Raw genomic sequence first — 17,487 nt, 5'->3', positions numbered from 1 at the left:
AAAATATTACCTCACCATCCAGATGGTGAGAATAACCTTCAGGATTATAACTATCTTACTAAAGTAACAGGCTACTTACCATCAAACAAGGAGTCTTATGAGCTTCGTTGGAATGCAAGGTTTTTCTCATGGGAATAGTCTACTGTTCTCCCAGTTAAGATAGTTTTATCATCAAATAGGTGACTAACTAAAAATGCAAGGTTTCTCTGGAAGTAGTCTATTACTCCCTCCCACACACAGAATCAGGAGGGTGCCTGGCTTGGAATGCAAGGTTTCTCTCCCTCTTTCTTCTAAGAATAGTCTAAGAGTAATAGTCTGTCTTTGTTTTAATGATTTTTAACCCCGAGAGAACTTCACTAAGAATATTAACTCTTAAGAGGGAATATCCCACACATAAGGAAAGAGGAGCAGTTTATGGCCAAAGAAGACAGAGAATATTACAAAAAAAAAAAAAGGTGGATAACTTTGATTACATTAAATTAAAAAGTTTTTGTACAAAAAAAACCACTGTAATCAAGATTAAAAGAAATATAATAAGCTAGGAAAAAAATTTTACAACTAGTACTTCTGAAAAAGTATTCATTTCTACATATAGAGAACTATATAGAGAGAAAAGAGTCAAATTTATTTTAAAAAAAAGGCATTCCTCAATTGATAAATGGTCCAAGGATAGGGAAAGGCAATTCTCAGTTGAAGAAATCAAAGCTATCTCTAGTCTTATGAAAAATTTGCTCTATATCATTAATAATTAGAGAAATGCAAATAAAGACATCTTTGAGGTATCACCTCACACCTATCAGATTGGCCAATATGACTAGAAAGGAAAATGATCAATGTTAGAGGGGATGTGGGAAAACTAGAACACTAATGCATTGTTGGTAGAGTTGTGAACTGATCCAACCTTTCTGGAAAGCAATTGAGAATTATACCCAAAGAGCAATAAAAATGTGCATAACCTTTGATTCAGTAATACCACTACGGGGATCTATATCCTGAAAAAAATCATGAAAAAGGACAAAAATCTTATTTGTACAAAAATGTTCAGACAGAGCAGTGATTTTTGCAGTGGCAAAAAACTGGGAATCGAGGAGATGCCCATCAATTGGGGAATGGCTGAACAAATTGTGGCATACGTATGTGATGGAACACTATTGTTCTATGAGAAATCACAAGGGACAAGATTTCAGAAAAGAATGTTAAGATTTACATGAATTGATGCAAGTGAAATAGGCAAAACCAGAAGAACATTAAACATACTTCCAGCAACACTGGGTGATGATCAACCATGATGGATTTGTTCATTTCAGCAGCACAATAATCAAAGACAATTTTAAAAGACTTGTGATGGAAAATACCATCCCTATCCAAAGAAGGAACTGTGGAGTTTAAATGAAAACCAAACTTTATTATCTTCAATTTTTAGAAGTTATTTTATGTATTATCATTTTTTCTAATATATTCTTTTGTTTTGCATGATTATAAATATAGTCTTTTTCAGATTGCTTTCTGTCAGGGGGAGGGAGGAAAGAAAGGAGAGAGAAAAATGTAAAACTCAAAAAAAACTCCCAAAAATGATCATTGCATGTAGTTGGAAAAATAAATAAAATATAAAAAGCAACAACCAAAAAACATCTCTGAGGGCAAGAACTGTTTTTGTCTTTGTGATCTCAATGCTTAAAACAATGTCTCACAAAGGCAAACATTTGATAATTATTGACTGAATGTTTGACTTATATGGCAGGAAAAGAGAAGATAAGAAGGGAAAAGACATTTCAAAGTATTTAAAATTATTATATGAAAGGATTAGGTTTTTGTTTGACTAGGAGGGGCAGAAGTGAATTTAGAGAAGAAGTTACTCTAAGACAAATCTGGGAAAACATCTTAAAAAGAAATGTGACACAAAACAAAATGTGCTACTTTGAGAAGAAAAGTTAGCTGTCCATCTCTAGGTATGTAAAAGATAAGGCATATTCAGATGAGAATCATGATCTGGGTAGCTGGATTAGAAAACCTGGAGAATCCCTTTAATCTTAAGATTTCAGTTATCTGGAAAACTAAGGATATATATCCTACTAACTGTTGAGATGTATTTTAGGTTTTCTTAATTCTTTTTTTTGTTTCTTTTTTTTTGTTTTTTAGATTTTTCAAGGCAATGGGGTTAAGTAACTTGCCCAAGGCCACATGGCTAGGTAATTATTAAGTGTCTGAGGCCGGATTTGAACTCAGGTACTCCTGATTCCAAGGCCAGTGCTCTATCCACTGTGCCACCTAGGCGCCCCTGGTTTTCTTAATTCTTGAAAAGATTATTAAGTTTCACTTATATCAGTATCTCTAAAATCAAAACAAAGTTCAACAACTCCACACTATTCATGAATTGCTGTGACCAAAAGAATCTGCACTCTTTGGGTAAATACTTGTTTAACCTCAAAGCCTTTACAGGTCAGTAAAACCCAGCTGGTTCCATTTAGTTTTTGAGGTCCCAGGGTCATGTACAAAGTTAAAAAAACTCAAACAGACCTTTAGCAGAGGTATATGATTATGGAAACAATTTTTTACAATGGTATTCATAATCCAAAGGCAAACCAGAAATAGAACTGATTTTGCAATATAGAAAGAAAAACAGAAATAACATTTATTATATTAACCAAGTCCCTGACAACTTACCAATACACCTGCTACTACAGATGCAACTGCGTTTCTTCTCTCACTCCAATCAATGCATTCACATTCTGGCCACCGGAAATTATCTAGGAAGCCTGCCATTTCTATTTCTTCTGCAAGGATTGTTCATTAGATGTCAAATCTTAGAAACAAAGAAAATAAGAAATCAATTCAACAAAAATTATAAAAAAAACTAAATTTTTTTTCAAATTACTTATAAAAAATTTTTAATTTTTGTTTTTTTTTAATTTTGAATTACATTCAGGGAAGATTGGAGGGATTTGCATGAACTGAAGCTGAGTGAGTTGAGCAAAACCAGAAAGACACTGTATACCCTAACAGCAAAATGGGTGTGATGATCAATCTTGATGGACTTGCTCATTCCATCAGCGCAACAATCAGGGACAATTTTGGGCTGTCTGCAATGGAGAATACCATCTGTATCCAGATAAAAAACCATGGAGTTTGAACAAAGTTCAAATTTAGAAAAATTTAATTTAGAAAAAAAAGATATCTTATTGTCTGATTTTGTTATCTCTTATACTTTTTGTTTCTTCCTTAAGGATATGATTTCTCTCTCATCACACTCAATTTGGATCAATGTATACCATGGAAACAATGTAAAGACTGACAAATTGCTTTCTGGTGGGGGGGTGGAAGGAGGGAAATAAGATTGGGGGGAAAATTGTAAAACTCAAAATATATAAAATCTTTAATAAAAAAAGTTTATAACTTGCTGGAAAAAAAATTTTGAATTCCAAATTCTCCACCCCTCTCACTTCTCCCATCCTTGAGAGGCAAGCAATTAGATATAGATCATCCATGTGCAGTCATATAAAAACTTATTTCCATATTATACATGTCACAAAAGAAAGCACAGACTAAAAACAAACAAGAAAAGAAAGTAAAAAAATAGTAAAAAAAAAAGCATACTTTGATCTGCATTGAGATTTCATTAATTCTTTCTCTTGAAGTTGATAATATTTTTCATCTTAGTCAGAATTGTTTTGGATCACTGTAACGCTGAGAATAGCTAAATAGCTAAGTCATTCATAGTTCTCCATCATTCAAAATTGTTGTTATTCTATACAATGTTCTCCTGGTTCTGCTCACTTCATTCAATATCACTTTTCAGGTATTTCTTTTTTTTTTTTTTGCAAGGCAAATGGGGTTAAGTGGCTTGCCCAAGGCCACACAGCTAGGTAATTATTAAGTGTCTGAGGCCACATTTGAACTCAGGTACTCCTGACTACAGGGCTGGTGCTCTATCCACAGCGCCACCTAGCCACCCCAACTAATCACTTCTTAATGGCACAAAAGTATTCCACACCAATCATATATCACAGCTTAGTGTCAGTCCCCAACTGACTGGCATCTCCTCAGTTTTCAATTCTTCGCCACCACAGAGCTGCTATGAGTATTTTTTGTACAAACATCCTTTTGAAAATGATTAATGGCAGAGGGGATGTGGGAAAACTCATTAATGCCCTGTTGATGGAAGTTGTGAACTGATCTAGTCATTCTGGAGAGTAATCTGGACTTATGCCCAAAGGGTTTTAAAACTGTTAAGAGATCATTAAAAAATGGGGAAAAAATCTATTTGACAAAAATATATCTAGCAGTTCTTTTTGTAGTAGCAAAGAATTGGAAATTGAGAGGATATACATCAATTGGTGAATGGCTGAACAAATTGTGGTAATGTAACGAAGTATTTACTGTTCTCTACAGAAATCTTAAGCAGATGAAATTCAGAAAAGCCTGGAAATACTTGTATGAACAGATGCTAAGTGAAGTGAGCAGAACCAGAAAAACCTTGTACATATTAACAGCAACATTGTTGCTCTTATTGTTGTTGATCAATTATGGTGGATTTAGCTCCTCTAAATAGTTCAATGATCAAGAACAATTCCAAAAGACTTCATTTGGAAAATGCCATCCACATCTAGGGAAAAAACTATGGAGTCTGAATGCGGACCAAAGCATATTATTTTTTACTTTTATGTTTACTTTTATTTTTTTTGTCTTTTAGTTCTGATTCTTCTTTCACAACACGATTAATATGGAAATATATGTTTGTATGATTGTACATAAATAGCATATCAGATTACTTGAGGTCATGAGAGGAGGGAGGAATTGTAAGCAATAAAAAGTTAAGTTTCCACACCTGCACATCTAATCTTGAAACAGAAAAGGTCAGGATAGTGTAAAAAATGAACAGATTGAGTTCCCACAACTATTTGGAGAGAATCATCTATCCATGAGCTAGACAAGATGAGGATGATGTAAGAATTAACTTTTCATTGCTTGGAGAAATATTTAATCAGGACCAGACAAGGTCAAATAAAGAAGTTAAGTTTGCAGTTAGAAAATAATGAACAAAAACAATAAAAAGGGGGGTAGGGAATAAAGAGGGAGCTGGTCCTAATTTAGCAAAGACCTAAGAAAGAACTGCACCTGCTTAATAAGGTGTGTGTGTGTGTGTGTGTATGTTATTTTGCATGTCCCTCATAAAATTAAGATTCATTTACATAATATGGGATGCATGAAGAGGGGAAAGGAATATAGTAAGGAAAGTCATCAAGTAGATGATATTCTGGAAGAGAATCAGACCAATGTAACTCTTGAAAGGAAGGGTCTGAAAGAATTGTATCATACTAATCCCATAAAAGCCCAAAATGGGGGAAGGGGAGGGGAGGATGGAAAAAAATGAAAAATTATTCCAAGCTTATATCATATCATATCACATCATACGCAATGTACTGCACTGAATGCTAAGGATTCAAAAAAAGTAAATAATTGAAGCTCAAACTATACCCCCTGCAGTAACATATGGGTTTATCTATGCTCAAAAGTTCCTATTCTGGGCAAGCTAGGTGGCACAGTAGATAGAGTCCTGGCCCTGAAGTCAGGAAGACCTGAATTCAAATATGACCTCAGACATTTACTTAGCTATGTAACCTTGAGCAAGTCACTTAACCCCACTGCCTTGCAAAAAAAAAAAAAAAAAAAGTTCTTATTCTGTCTATATGGCAAAATTATGAAGCTTTAAAAATTTCACAAATAATGTTAGAAGAAATCACTACAAAATTAAATTCCCAAGCAGGTTAAAAAGGTGACTAACAATCATTATACTGATTATACTTTTTTCATGTACAATTGGAAAGGCGATATGAAAATTCACAACAAATGCATTATTTGGTTTATCTTTAACTGTAAATAGTTATATGTTATTTTGTTCACACTTGTTGAGGTAAACTGAAGTAGCAGACATAGAACTATATATATATATATATATATTATATATATATATATATATATATATATATATAATATATATATATATATATAAAATCAGAGGAGACATGAATTTCAGTTGACTCTGACACCTCATAGGAGAGGAGCTGAGGGAGACAGCTGTCAGCTCAGTGGCTAAGAAGAATGGAATGCTGGGCCTTGTATCAAGAAGACCTGAGTTTAAATATGACCTGAGACATTAACTACCATCTTCCTAGGAAAAATTATTTAACCTCTGACTGCCTTCTTGGGATTATTGTGAACATCAAATGAGATAATATTTGTAAAACTTATTAGCATAATGTCTGACATATGGTAGAATCTTAATAAATGCTTGTTCCCTTTCCTTGTGTGACTTTGGGCAAATCAATTAATCTCAGAATTAGTTTCTCCTCTGTAAATTACAGTTAGAATGATTACAACAACAGAACTTCCCTCAAAGGGGTATTGTAATATAAGGTATTTTATAAAACTTCAAACATGAATAGTGAAATTTTAAATCTTTGGAGTCAGGAGTACCTGGGTTCAAATCCAACACTTAATAATTACCTAGCCGTGTGGCCTTGGGCAAGCCACTTAAACCCATTGCCTTGAAAAAATAAACAAATAAGTTTATAAAAAAAATCTCAACCTTTAGTAATACTTTAAAAAGAAGTGATCATGGGCGGCTAGGTGGCACAGTGGATAAAGCACCGGTCCTGGAGTCAGGAGCACCTGAGTTCAAATCTAATCTCAGACACTTAATTACCTAGCTGTGTGGCCTTGGGCAAGCCACTTAACCCCATTTGCCTTGCAAAAACCTTAAAAAAAAAGTGATCATAATCACCAACAGTCAATATCTATATAAGTATATATTGATAGAGCACCAGCCCTGGAGTCAGGAGGACCTGAGTTTGAATCCAGTCTCAGACACTTAATAATTACTTAGCTGTGTGACCTTGGGCAAATCACTTAACACCACCACCCTGCAACACCCCCCCCAATAAAAGAACTTGACAGCCTTGGTACCAGAGATACTTCACTGAGATCCTTGCTCAAGCTAAACTCAAGTATTCAAACCTTACTACAGAGAGCACAACTACAATGAGTTAGCCATATTGTTTGAATGCCAGACGCATGCTTGTCAAAAAGTATTCATTAAATCATACTGAGGGCATGATCAATGCGGTATTAATATGGAATAGGGAAGCTTTTACAAGTGATATCCATAGTAGAATACAACTTTACTAGCACATACACAATTGAAAAGTAAATTCCACAAGGTAGGAGGAGGCTGAGACAGCTTTGCAATCCCGTCCTATAGAGATATATCCACTATCAAAGGAAGGTATCAGAAAGTGACAGCAAATTATGGATAAAAGGTAAAAATATCAGTTTCAAGAGGAAGAATATGTAATTAAAAATCTCAAATAAAATCAACAAATGATACTAAAATTAAGATATGTACTAAAACAACTAAAAGGTTATAAAATTCTCTAAATAAACATTACAAGATAATGGATTTCTCATTAAAACAAAAAAAAAACTATTCTCTCCAAAAAAAGAGAATTGATATGAAATGAAAATATACAAAAATGAAGTACAAACAATCTGTAAGAGAACCAAACAACAATTGTGGTAAAAAAAACTATCCCATCTCCTCAAAAGAAAAAGCCATTGGCTTCAAAAAGAGGATGCACAGAGACAACTTAACCTGTTTCCTAGAAAAACAGGATAAATTGAAAAACTTGAACATTATAAAATACATTAAGTGATTCAAAAAAAACTGCCCAGAATTCAGGGATATTAAAAAAAATTATCATTAAAAAAAAATCTGTAATCTACCTCTAGAAAACAAAAAGTCTATATTTTCAAGGATAAACAATTCCAATGACAAACGAATTTTTCAAGAAACCAAAGGACCTTCAAGTATAAATTATATTTGAGGGCAGCTAGGTGGCACAGTAGACAGAGGTACCATCCCTGGAATCAGGAGGACCTTCGTTCAAATATAAATTATATTTAAATGAAATAACACTATTATGCACCTCAGTATAGAATGAAATAATATAGCATAAAAAGCAAAAATGGTCAATGACACCCAAAGTGATATACTCTGAAAACCCAGCCTAACTGATTGATGAAAAAAGATTCAATGAACTATATATGTGAGGTATTCCTAGGAGAGAAAAAAAAAGACATAGGCAGAATATTTAATTTGAAAATAGCAATAATAATAATAAGGTAAATAATAATTCAACTAATAAGAACTAATGAGAACTAATAAGAAATAATGTATAATGAAATGCTATTGTATCTCTAAAGAGTATTTTTTAGAAAATCAAAATCTATGGAATTTGAAAAAATCATTAAGTTGGTTTCTTTTTTTAAGAAGAATATATTAGAAAATAAGGATGAAATCAAAATTTAAACAAGAGAAGTAATATCCAAGTTTAAATTTCACATATAATCTCCTACAGGTGTCAGTTTATTCTGTGGGACAAAATTATGGAAAGAGAGGGTACGTAACTTAAGAGAACAAAATTGAGGAATAGAGAGGAAGTCCAAGGGCAAAAAAAACACAGGGAAGATAACTGCTTTGTCTTTAAACAAGAAGAACTATAGGAAAATATGAGCAGCAGTAAAAAGGGAATGGGTCCTCCATTAGGTCAAAGAAATTAGGATTAGGCCATTATATTACACAAGATGCCAAAATAAATTCAAAATGGATGTGATTTGAATATTAAGATCACAATAAGAAATTCAAAGAAACTGATCACACATACAAGTAAGATTAAGGAATAAATAAAACAAAGGATGGGGCAAGTATAAAAGATAAATGAGATAATTCTAATATGAAACTGAAAAATTTTTGCATAAACAATGCTAGATGCATTGTAAAAAAGAAAGCAATCAAATTGGAATAAAATATTCATATCAAATATCTCTTATGTGTTTAACATATATAACAGAAATGTATAAGGCCAAAAGCCATTCCCCAATACATAAATGGTCAAAGAATATGAACAGTTTTTAAAACAAATGAAAACTATTTATATCCATATGAAAAGGTGGTACAGTGAATAGAGCACCAGACCCGGAGTCAGGAGGATCTCAGTTCAACTAGACCTCAACATACTGTGATCCTAGGCAAGTCACTTAATACCAATTGTGGAAAAGAGAAAAAAGCAAGTTACAAATCACCAAGAATAAGATAAATGCAAAGTAAAACTGAAGTTTTACTTTGGACCCAACAAACTGGCTTAACAAAAGTTGGAAATAGTCAAAATTGCCGGGGTTGTGGAAAGACATATTAATGTATTCCTGGTGAGTTTGTGATATACACCAAAATAGTTAGTTATAGAGGCATACTGGAAAACAAAGTAGATTACTCATTGGTTGAGTGGAAAAGCCAAGTTGTAAAAATTGATAAACATAACAAATACAGAGAAACATATAAGAACTAATATGTATTGATACAAAGTGAAGTAACAGACCAGGAAAACAATATATTTTTGACCATACTAATATAAATGGAAAAAAAGACATAAAACAACAAAAACTAAATGTTGCAAAATTGTAACGACTAAATTTGACTTCTAAAAAGAGATATGAAGAGACATTTTATACTAGCTTTTTTGCAGAAGTGGGGGAAGGAGAAGAAGGGGATGAGGAACACAATATAATTTCAGATTTTTTTGATGCATGAACTGGTTTCGCTAAATTTTTTCTCTTCCTCTTCTTCTCTTTGAGATGGAAGGGACTAAAGGGGAAATATAAGAAATGTAAAAGCAAAACATAGCTAGGTAATTAAGTGTCTGAGGCCAAATTTGAACTCAGTTACTCCTAACTTCAGGGGCGGTGCTCTATTCACTCCACTGCCTAGATGTCACCTAGATGTCCCTGTTTTCTAAGTGACCTTGGAAGACAGTCAAAGTCAAAGTTAAAACTTCCTGGGCTGGTTCCTTGTTCTAAAAATGGGATCTTAATTAAACTGCTACATACAATCACTTTCATCTCAAAAAAATTTCTGATTTTAAAGAAGGGGGGGAAGCAGACTACTGGACTGATAAGATTAAAACCTTATGAACTGAGGATTATTTTTTCATTAAAAAAAAAATTCATCACAGGTTCCCTAGATGAATTCCCTTCCTCTATTATTTAGGAGATTTGAGAGACAAAAATTCCATGTTCTTAAGGCTTTTTAGGAACTTATTTTTTATAAACTGAAACACAATTTTACAATTGGAATAGAAAATTAATTTTAAGAAGTGGGTCAGGCGACAAGAAGGGATCGAGTCTTAGGAGCTCTCTGATAAAACTCATGGGCTAAGGACTCTAAACTAAACTTTCGAGAGACAGAACCCACAAAGGGACCCAGAGTGGCAGTTCTCCTACTCAAGGTAACCTGGAAAAGAGTAGAAAGGCTCTGCACCCCAGGGTCAGAGGACCGGCCAGCCAGAGGGGTGGCCTGCCAGAGCAAAAGAACTTCAGCCTCCCGGAGGTAGGCCCAGGGCGCTGGGAGCCACGGTTCACAGCAGCAGGGGAGTCTCTTGAGCTGCACCCCGGGGAGCACCGAGCACAAAGTGGGAACAGCAGGGGACCTCTGCCAGAGCAAGCACGTGAAGCCCAGCCTTCAGGGCACACAGCAAGCAGCATGGTCTTTAGGCATCCCAGACCATGAAACAGAAGCAGGCAGAGCCAGTAAGCAGGAGCCCCCAAGGCATGAGCCCATTGAGCTGAGGGAGGGGAGTGAAGAGAGAGACTGCCTAGCTCTGACTGCCCCTGGAACAGGACTCTGGGGCTCTGACCACATTCAGATCCTAATTCCAGTCTAGGTCCCCCCCATAGAACAGCAGGACCCCCCCCCACCTCAGCCCTGTGGCAGAGGGGGGCGCTTATGGTCATTCACAGGCTAGGAGGGAGGACAGAGCCTCACACACTGAGACCCTTGTGGGAGTGTCCCAAAAGCTCAGGAAGCACCCCAAAACCAGGCCCAGGCTGGGAAAATGAGCAAGCAGAGGAAACAAAAGGAAGACTATTGAGAAACATTTTGCAAATGAGCCCAAGGATCAAAATACTCAGTCTGAAGATGAGGAAGCACAAGCTCCTGCATCTAAAGACTCCAAGAAAAACAGAAATTGGGCTCAGGCTATGACAGAGCTCAAAAAAGACTTTGAAAATCAAATGAAGGAGTTGGAAGAAAAACTGGGAAAAGAAAGGAGAGAGATGCAGGAAAAACATGAAAATGAAGTCAGCAGCTTAGTCAAGGAAATCCAAAAAAATGCTGAAGAAAATAGCATGCTAAAAACCAGCTTAGGTCAAATGGATAAAACAGTTCAAAAAGTTGAGGAGAAGAATGCTTTAAAAAGCAAAATTGGCCAGATGGAAAAAGAGATAAGAAAACTATGAGGAGAACAAGTCCTTCAGACAAAGAATAGAATTCAGGGAGATTGATGAATTTACCAGAAATCAGGAATCAATACTTCAAAACCAAAAAAATGAAAAATTAGAAGAAAATGTGAAATATCTCATTGAAAAAACAACTGATAAGGAAAACAGACTTAGGAAAGATAATTTAAAAATTATTGGAATACCTGAAAGTCATGATCAGGAAAAGAGCCTTGACATCATTTTCAAAGAATTACTACAGGAAAATTGCCCTGATATTCTAGAAGCAGAGGGCAAAATAGAAATGGAGAGAATCCACCAATCCCCCTGAGAAAGAGATCCCAAAAAACCAACCCCTAGGAATATTATAGCCAAGTTCCAGAACTCCCAAGTCAAAGAGAAAATATTACAAGCAGCCAGAAGGACACAGTTCAAATATCGTGGAGCTGCAGGCAGGATCACACAGGACTTAGCAGCAACTACATTGGAAGCTCATAGGGCTTGGAATACAATATAGTAGAAGGCAAAAGAGCTTAGAATGCAGCCAAGAATGAACTACCCAGCAAGGCTGAATGTCCTCTTCCAGGGAAAAAGATGGACTTTCAATGAACCAGGGGAATTTCAAATGTTCCTTTTGGAATGGCCAGAGCTGAACAGAAGGTTTGATCTTCAGATACAGGACTCAGGTGAAGCATGGAGATTGGAGGAGAGGGGGAAAATATGAGGGACTTAATGAGGATGAACTGCATGTATAGAAAAATGATACTGATAATATTCATATGAACCTTCTCAGTTAATAGAGCAGGTAGACAGATAGTTCAAACACAGGAGAAAGCTGAATTTGAAGATAAAATATGGTGTAAAAATGGAGTCAATAGAAAAAAAAGGGAAATGTAATGGGAGAAAGAAAAAGTAGAGGGGGAACAGGTCAAGATATTTCATATGATAAGACTTTTTTACAATGAGCTATTGCAATGATATGGAAGGGGGGAGGCAAGGGGGAATGAGGGAACCTTTGCTCTCATCAGAGGTGGCTAGGAGAGGAAACAGCATATATACTCAATGGGGTATAAATATCTGGAGTAAGAAGGAGGGGGAAGCAGGGGGAAGGGGTGGGGATGTGAATAAAGGAGGAGAGGATGGACCATGGGGGAGAGTGATCAGATATAACACATTTTCTTTTATACTTTGTAAGGGGCTGGGATTGGAAGGCCTGTCCAGGACCATAAGGCCAGGTGGATGCTGGGCCTAAGGAGTGGTAAGGGGGCTCAGGGCCTCTTGGCCCCAGGACCAGGGATCTGTCTGCTGCAGTACTCAGCTACCCTACAGCAGAGTCAAGAGTGAAAAGAGAGAGAAAATATAGTACATGGTAGTGGAGAAACAAGAAAGGAGGGAGTTGCAATCAGCAATGGCAACGTTGGAAAAATATGGAAGTAACTTTTGCGATGGACTTACCATAAAGAATGTGATCTACCCATGACAGAGTTGTTGGTGTTGGAACAAAGATTGAAGCACATTTTTTGTTATTATTATTTGGGGAGGGTGCAGGGCAAGTGGGGCTGGGTGGCCTGCCTGGGGCCACACAGCAGGGTGATCTTTAGGTCTCTGGGGCCAGATTTGGACCCAGGTGCTCCTGGCTCAAGGGCCAATGCTCTGTCTGCCACCCAGCCACCCCTACTATTATTACTATTTTATTTTATTTGGGGTCTTTTTTTTTCTTTTTGGTTTTTGCAGGGCAGTGGGAATCGGGTGACTTGCATGTCACATGGCTGGGTGATTATTGGGTCTACGAGGCTGGATATGGACTCAGGTGTTCGTGGCTCCAGGGCTGGTGCTTCGTCCATTGCGCCACCTGGCCATACCTACAATTATTACTATTATTTTTTAATTTTAATTTTTTTCTCTCCCCTTTACTTTTTTTTTGCCCAAGCAAGTCTATCTATATTCATGGGGGGAGGGGTATTTTGTTTACTTGTAAACAAGAATATTTTATTAATGTAAAAAAACATTTGTACAAAATGAGAATAAAAAATAAATTAAAAAAAAAGAAGTGGTTCATAGGGGAGGCTAGGTGGCGCAGTGGATAGAGCACCAGCCCTGGAGTCAAGCGTACCTGAGTTCAAATCCAGCCTCAGACACTTAATAATTACCTAGCTGTGTGGCCTTGGGCAAGCCACTTAACCCCATCGCCTTGCAAAAATCTGAATGAATGAATGAATGAATGAATATAAATAAAAATAAGAAATGTTTCATAACATACACAACAAAGTGACCTATTTGGTCACCAGATACAAAGTTATATTATGCAATATAAAATCATGTCCCCTATCTAACTACAAAGCAATATTCCTCTTCCCTGAGGTGTTCTTTTCTTCCTGACAATGAATATTCTTATTACAAATTATAAAACAGAAAAATGTTTTACAAAGAGATGATTTCAATTACATTAAATTAAAAAGCTTTTGCAGATAAAACCACTGTAACCAAAATCAAAAGAAATGTAGTGAATTGGGAAACAATATTTACAACTAATGATTCTGACAAAGGACTCATTTCTAAAATATACAGAGAACTGAGTCATATTTAAAAAAAAAAGCCATATCCTAATTGACAAATGGTCAAAGGATATGCAAAGGCAATTTACAGATGAGATCAAAGCAATCCATAGTTATATGAAAAATTGCTCTAAATCATTAATTATTAGGGAAATGCAAATCAAAGCTTCTCTGAGGTACCACCTCACACCTCTCAGACTGGCCAATAGGACCAGAAAGGATAATGATCACTGTTGGAAGGTTTGTGGGAAATCTGGAACACTATTACACTGTTGGTGGAGCCTTTCTGGAGAGAAATTTGGAACTACACCCAAAGGGAAACAAAAATGTGCATATCCTTTGACCCAGCAATACCATTACTGGGTCTATATACTGAAGAGATGAAGAAAAAAGGTAAAAACATTACTTGTACAAAAATATTTATAGCAGCCCTGTTTGTGGTGGCAAAGAATTGGAAATCAAATAAATGTCCTTCAATTGGGGAATGGCTTAGCAAACTGTGGTATATGTATGTCATGGAACACTATTGTTCTATTAGAAACCAGGAGGGATGGATTTCAGGGAAGCCTGGAGGGATCTGCATGAACTGATGCTGAGTGAGATGAGAAGAACCAGAAAAACACTGTATACCCTAACAGCAACATGGGAGTGATGATCAACCTTGAAGGATTTGCTCATCCCTTAAGTTCAACAATTGGGAACAATTTGGGGCTGTCTGCAAAGGAGAGTGCCATCTGTATCCAGATAAGGAGCTGTGGAGTTTGAACAAAGTGCAAGGACTATTCCTTTTAATTTAGAAAAAAAAAGATATCTTATTGTCTGATCTTGTTACCTCTTGGAATTCTTGTCTCTTCTCTAAGGATATGATTTCTCTCTCATCACACCCAATCTGGATCAAGGTACAACATGGAAACAAAGTAAAGACCGATAGATTGCTTTCCGTGGGGGGGGGGGGGAGTAAGAGTGGGGGAAAATTGTAAAACTCAAATAATATCTTTAATAAAAATTAATTAAAAAAAGAGTCACGTTAAGGGGAAAGAAAAGGGGAAGAGGAAGAATGGGAAGGGAAAGGAGAGAAAGGGGAATGGGAAGGGAAGACTCAGATCCACAATCAAAGTAAAGGGAGAGCTACTTCAGTTCAGAGAATAGCAAGGAAACTGATAACTATAAAAATGAACGTTAGTCACACAGTTTTCTTCATGAAGCAGAACCAAGGGGACATCCTACACATTAGCAACAACACTATGAGCTGATCAACTTTAATGAATATAGCTCCTCTCAGCAGTGCAGAGAGCTAGGCCAACCCTATTAGACCAGCTATGGATAGACAAGGCTATCTCCATTCAGAGGAAGAAAAACAAAACAAAACAAACATTAAAAAAAAATCCTTCAAGTTATGAAACAGGGTAAAAACATCACTTGTACAAAAATATTTATAGCAGCCCTGTTTGTGGTGGCAAAAAACTGGAAATTAAGTGAATGTCCTATTGGGGAAAGGCTTAACAAACTATGGTATATGTATGTCATGGAACACTATTGTTCTATTAGAAACCAGGAGGGATGGGAATTCAGGGAAGCCTGGAAAGATCTGCATGAACTAAGCGAGATGAGCAGAACCTGTATACCCTAACAGCAACGTGGGGGTGATGACCAACCTTGATAGACTTGCTCATTCCTTCAGTGCAACAATCAGGGACGATTTTGGGGGCATCTGTGATGGAGAATACCATCTGTATCCAGAGAAAGAATTGTGGAGTCTGAACAAAGACCAAAGACTATTACCTTCAAATTAGGGGGAAAAAAATTATCTTATGTAATTTTACTATCTCATACTTTATTTTTCTTCCTTAAGGATATGATTTTTGTGTCATCACATTCAACTGAGATCAATGTATAACATGGAAACAATGTAAAGACTAACAGACTGCCTTCTGTGGGGGGATGGGGGAAGGAAGCAAGAATGGGGGGATCATAAAACTCAAAATAAGTAAAATCTTTCTAAAAAAAAGAACTCCAGGAGTGGCTAGGTGGCTCAGTGGAAACAGCACCAGCCCTGGAGTCAGGAGTACCTGAGTTCAAATCTGGCCTCAGACACTTAATAATTACCTAGCTGTGTGGCCCTGGGCAAGCCACTTAACGCCATTGCCTTGCAAAAACTAAAAAAATAAAAATAAAAGAATAAAAAAAAAACTCCAGAATCTGAAAAACACTACATTCACTTTTTTAAAAATTTCTCTCATGTATTTCTTTCCCTTAATCCTAATTCCTCATATTGAAAATGACTAATCTGTAAGCATGTTTAACACAAAAGTGTGTGGTACAATATTCACCTGACTGTTCATTGCTGAGGGGAGGGTGGAAGGAAATTATGTAACTTAAATATGCAAATGAATATGGATGAACGTTGAAAAACTTTTATAACAGCAAAAGTTTTCTTCATTAACAACAACTGATAACTATTTGTGAAAGAATGGAGACTCACTGCCCCAATGTCTGCCGGAGAATAGATACAGTTAAATTCTAGAGGAAAAACAAAGTTGAGAGAGTATGGTTAGCATATGGTTAATTTTGTTGTTCAAATCTAGCCAGAGGATATTCTAGGTATTTCTTTTATGGTTCAAATTAGACTTAAACTCCAACTTCTAATACTCTGAATATTTTACCCTTTAAAAAAGCTATAACATAAATTAAATACTTTAAAAGTTTTAACATAAATTATTCTGAATTTAAGAAGAGATCCTTTAAATGTTTCAGAAAAAAGAATTTTTCAAATTACTATCTCCCAACTACTTGCCTACTGATTTAATCACATTAAGTAAAAGTTTAATAAGGAGCATAAGCTGACTTAGATGCAGAATCAAAAACTAGAAATTAAACTGTTAAAGTATTTTACAAAATAAAGAATTAAAAAAAAGAAATGAGATGGGATGGGATGGGATGGGATGGGATGGGATGGGATGGGATGGGATGGGATGGGAGGAAGAGAATTTGGAACTCAAGATTTTAAAAGTGAATGTTTGCAAAAAAAACCCTAAAAAAAAGTGAATGTTGAAACTTGTTTTCATAGTTTTATTGTAGTAGTGTGATATGGCAGAAAGAGAAAGGAACTTAAAAGTCAGTTCAAAAGAATCAGAACAGTGGCATTTGTCATTTACTCCTGTGTGGCCTTGGGCAAGTCACTTCAATTCTGTGGGCCACACTTCCTCCATCTGAAAAAAAGCAAAGTTGAACTACATAAACTCTAATGTCCCTTTAGCTCTAAATCCATGATTCTATGAGTAATGAATCTTGTTAGGAAGGCCAATAATGTCCCTCAGGTTCAACAGCAAGATACCTCATAAACAAGAGTATCTGGAGAGCTTTCTAATATATAGAGTTTTTCATATGGCTTCAGGATAGATTAAAAACCACCTACTGCCCAAATTTTATATGCAGATGGCCAATACATCAAGTTAGATATGTCAGTGCACATATCTATGACAAGTATTGTAAATGAACTATGTCTTAACTCAGAATTTAATAGAACATTGTTGAGAAATCAAGCAATTCTTTTAACAATTCCAATCATTTTCCCAAAAGAAAATACATCATTTTAAATACAAATGTT

At 35.9% G+C, this 17,487-nt stretch overlaps 1 protein-coding gene across 5 annotated transcripts in view; it reads right to left on the bottom strand.

Moving 5' to 3' along the window:
* Positions 1-17,487, bottom strand: part of TMEM50B (transmembrane protein 50B) — a 40,249-nt gene that overhangs the window by 18,821 nt on the left and 3,941 nt on the right. For 4 of the 5 annotated variants that reach the window (XR_012474003.1, XM_074214075.1, XM_074214074.1 and 1 more), the window contains exon 2: positions 2,665-2,803. Coding sequence is in view for 4 of the 5 variants with exons in the window: in XM_074214075.1 (XP_074070176.1) it covers positions 2,665-2,763 (99 nt within the window). In the remaining variant the exon portion in view is untranslated. Of the gene's footprint in view, positions 1-2,664; positions 2,804-15,535; positions 16,554-17,487 lie in introns of those variants that run through there. The other variant, XM_074214076.1, reaches the window with a different exon arrangement.

The sequence above is a fragment of the Macrotis lagotis genome, chromosome 1 (assembly GCF_037893015.1).
Source record: "Macrotis lagotis isolate mMagLag1 chromosome 1, bilby.v1.9.chrom.fasta, whole genome shotgun sequence".
Taxonomy (NCBI): Eukaryota; Metazoa; Chordata; class Mammalia; order Peramelemorphia; family Peramelidae; genus Macrotis; species Macrotis lagotis.
This window is presented reverse-complemented; position numbering and strand designations above follow the sequence as displayed.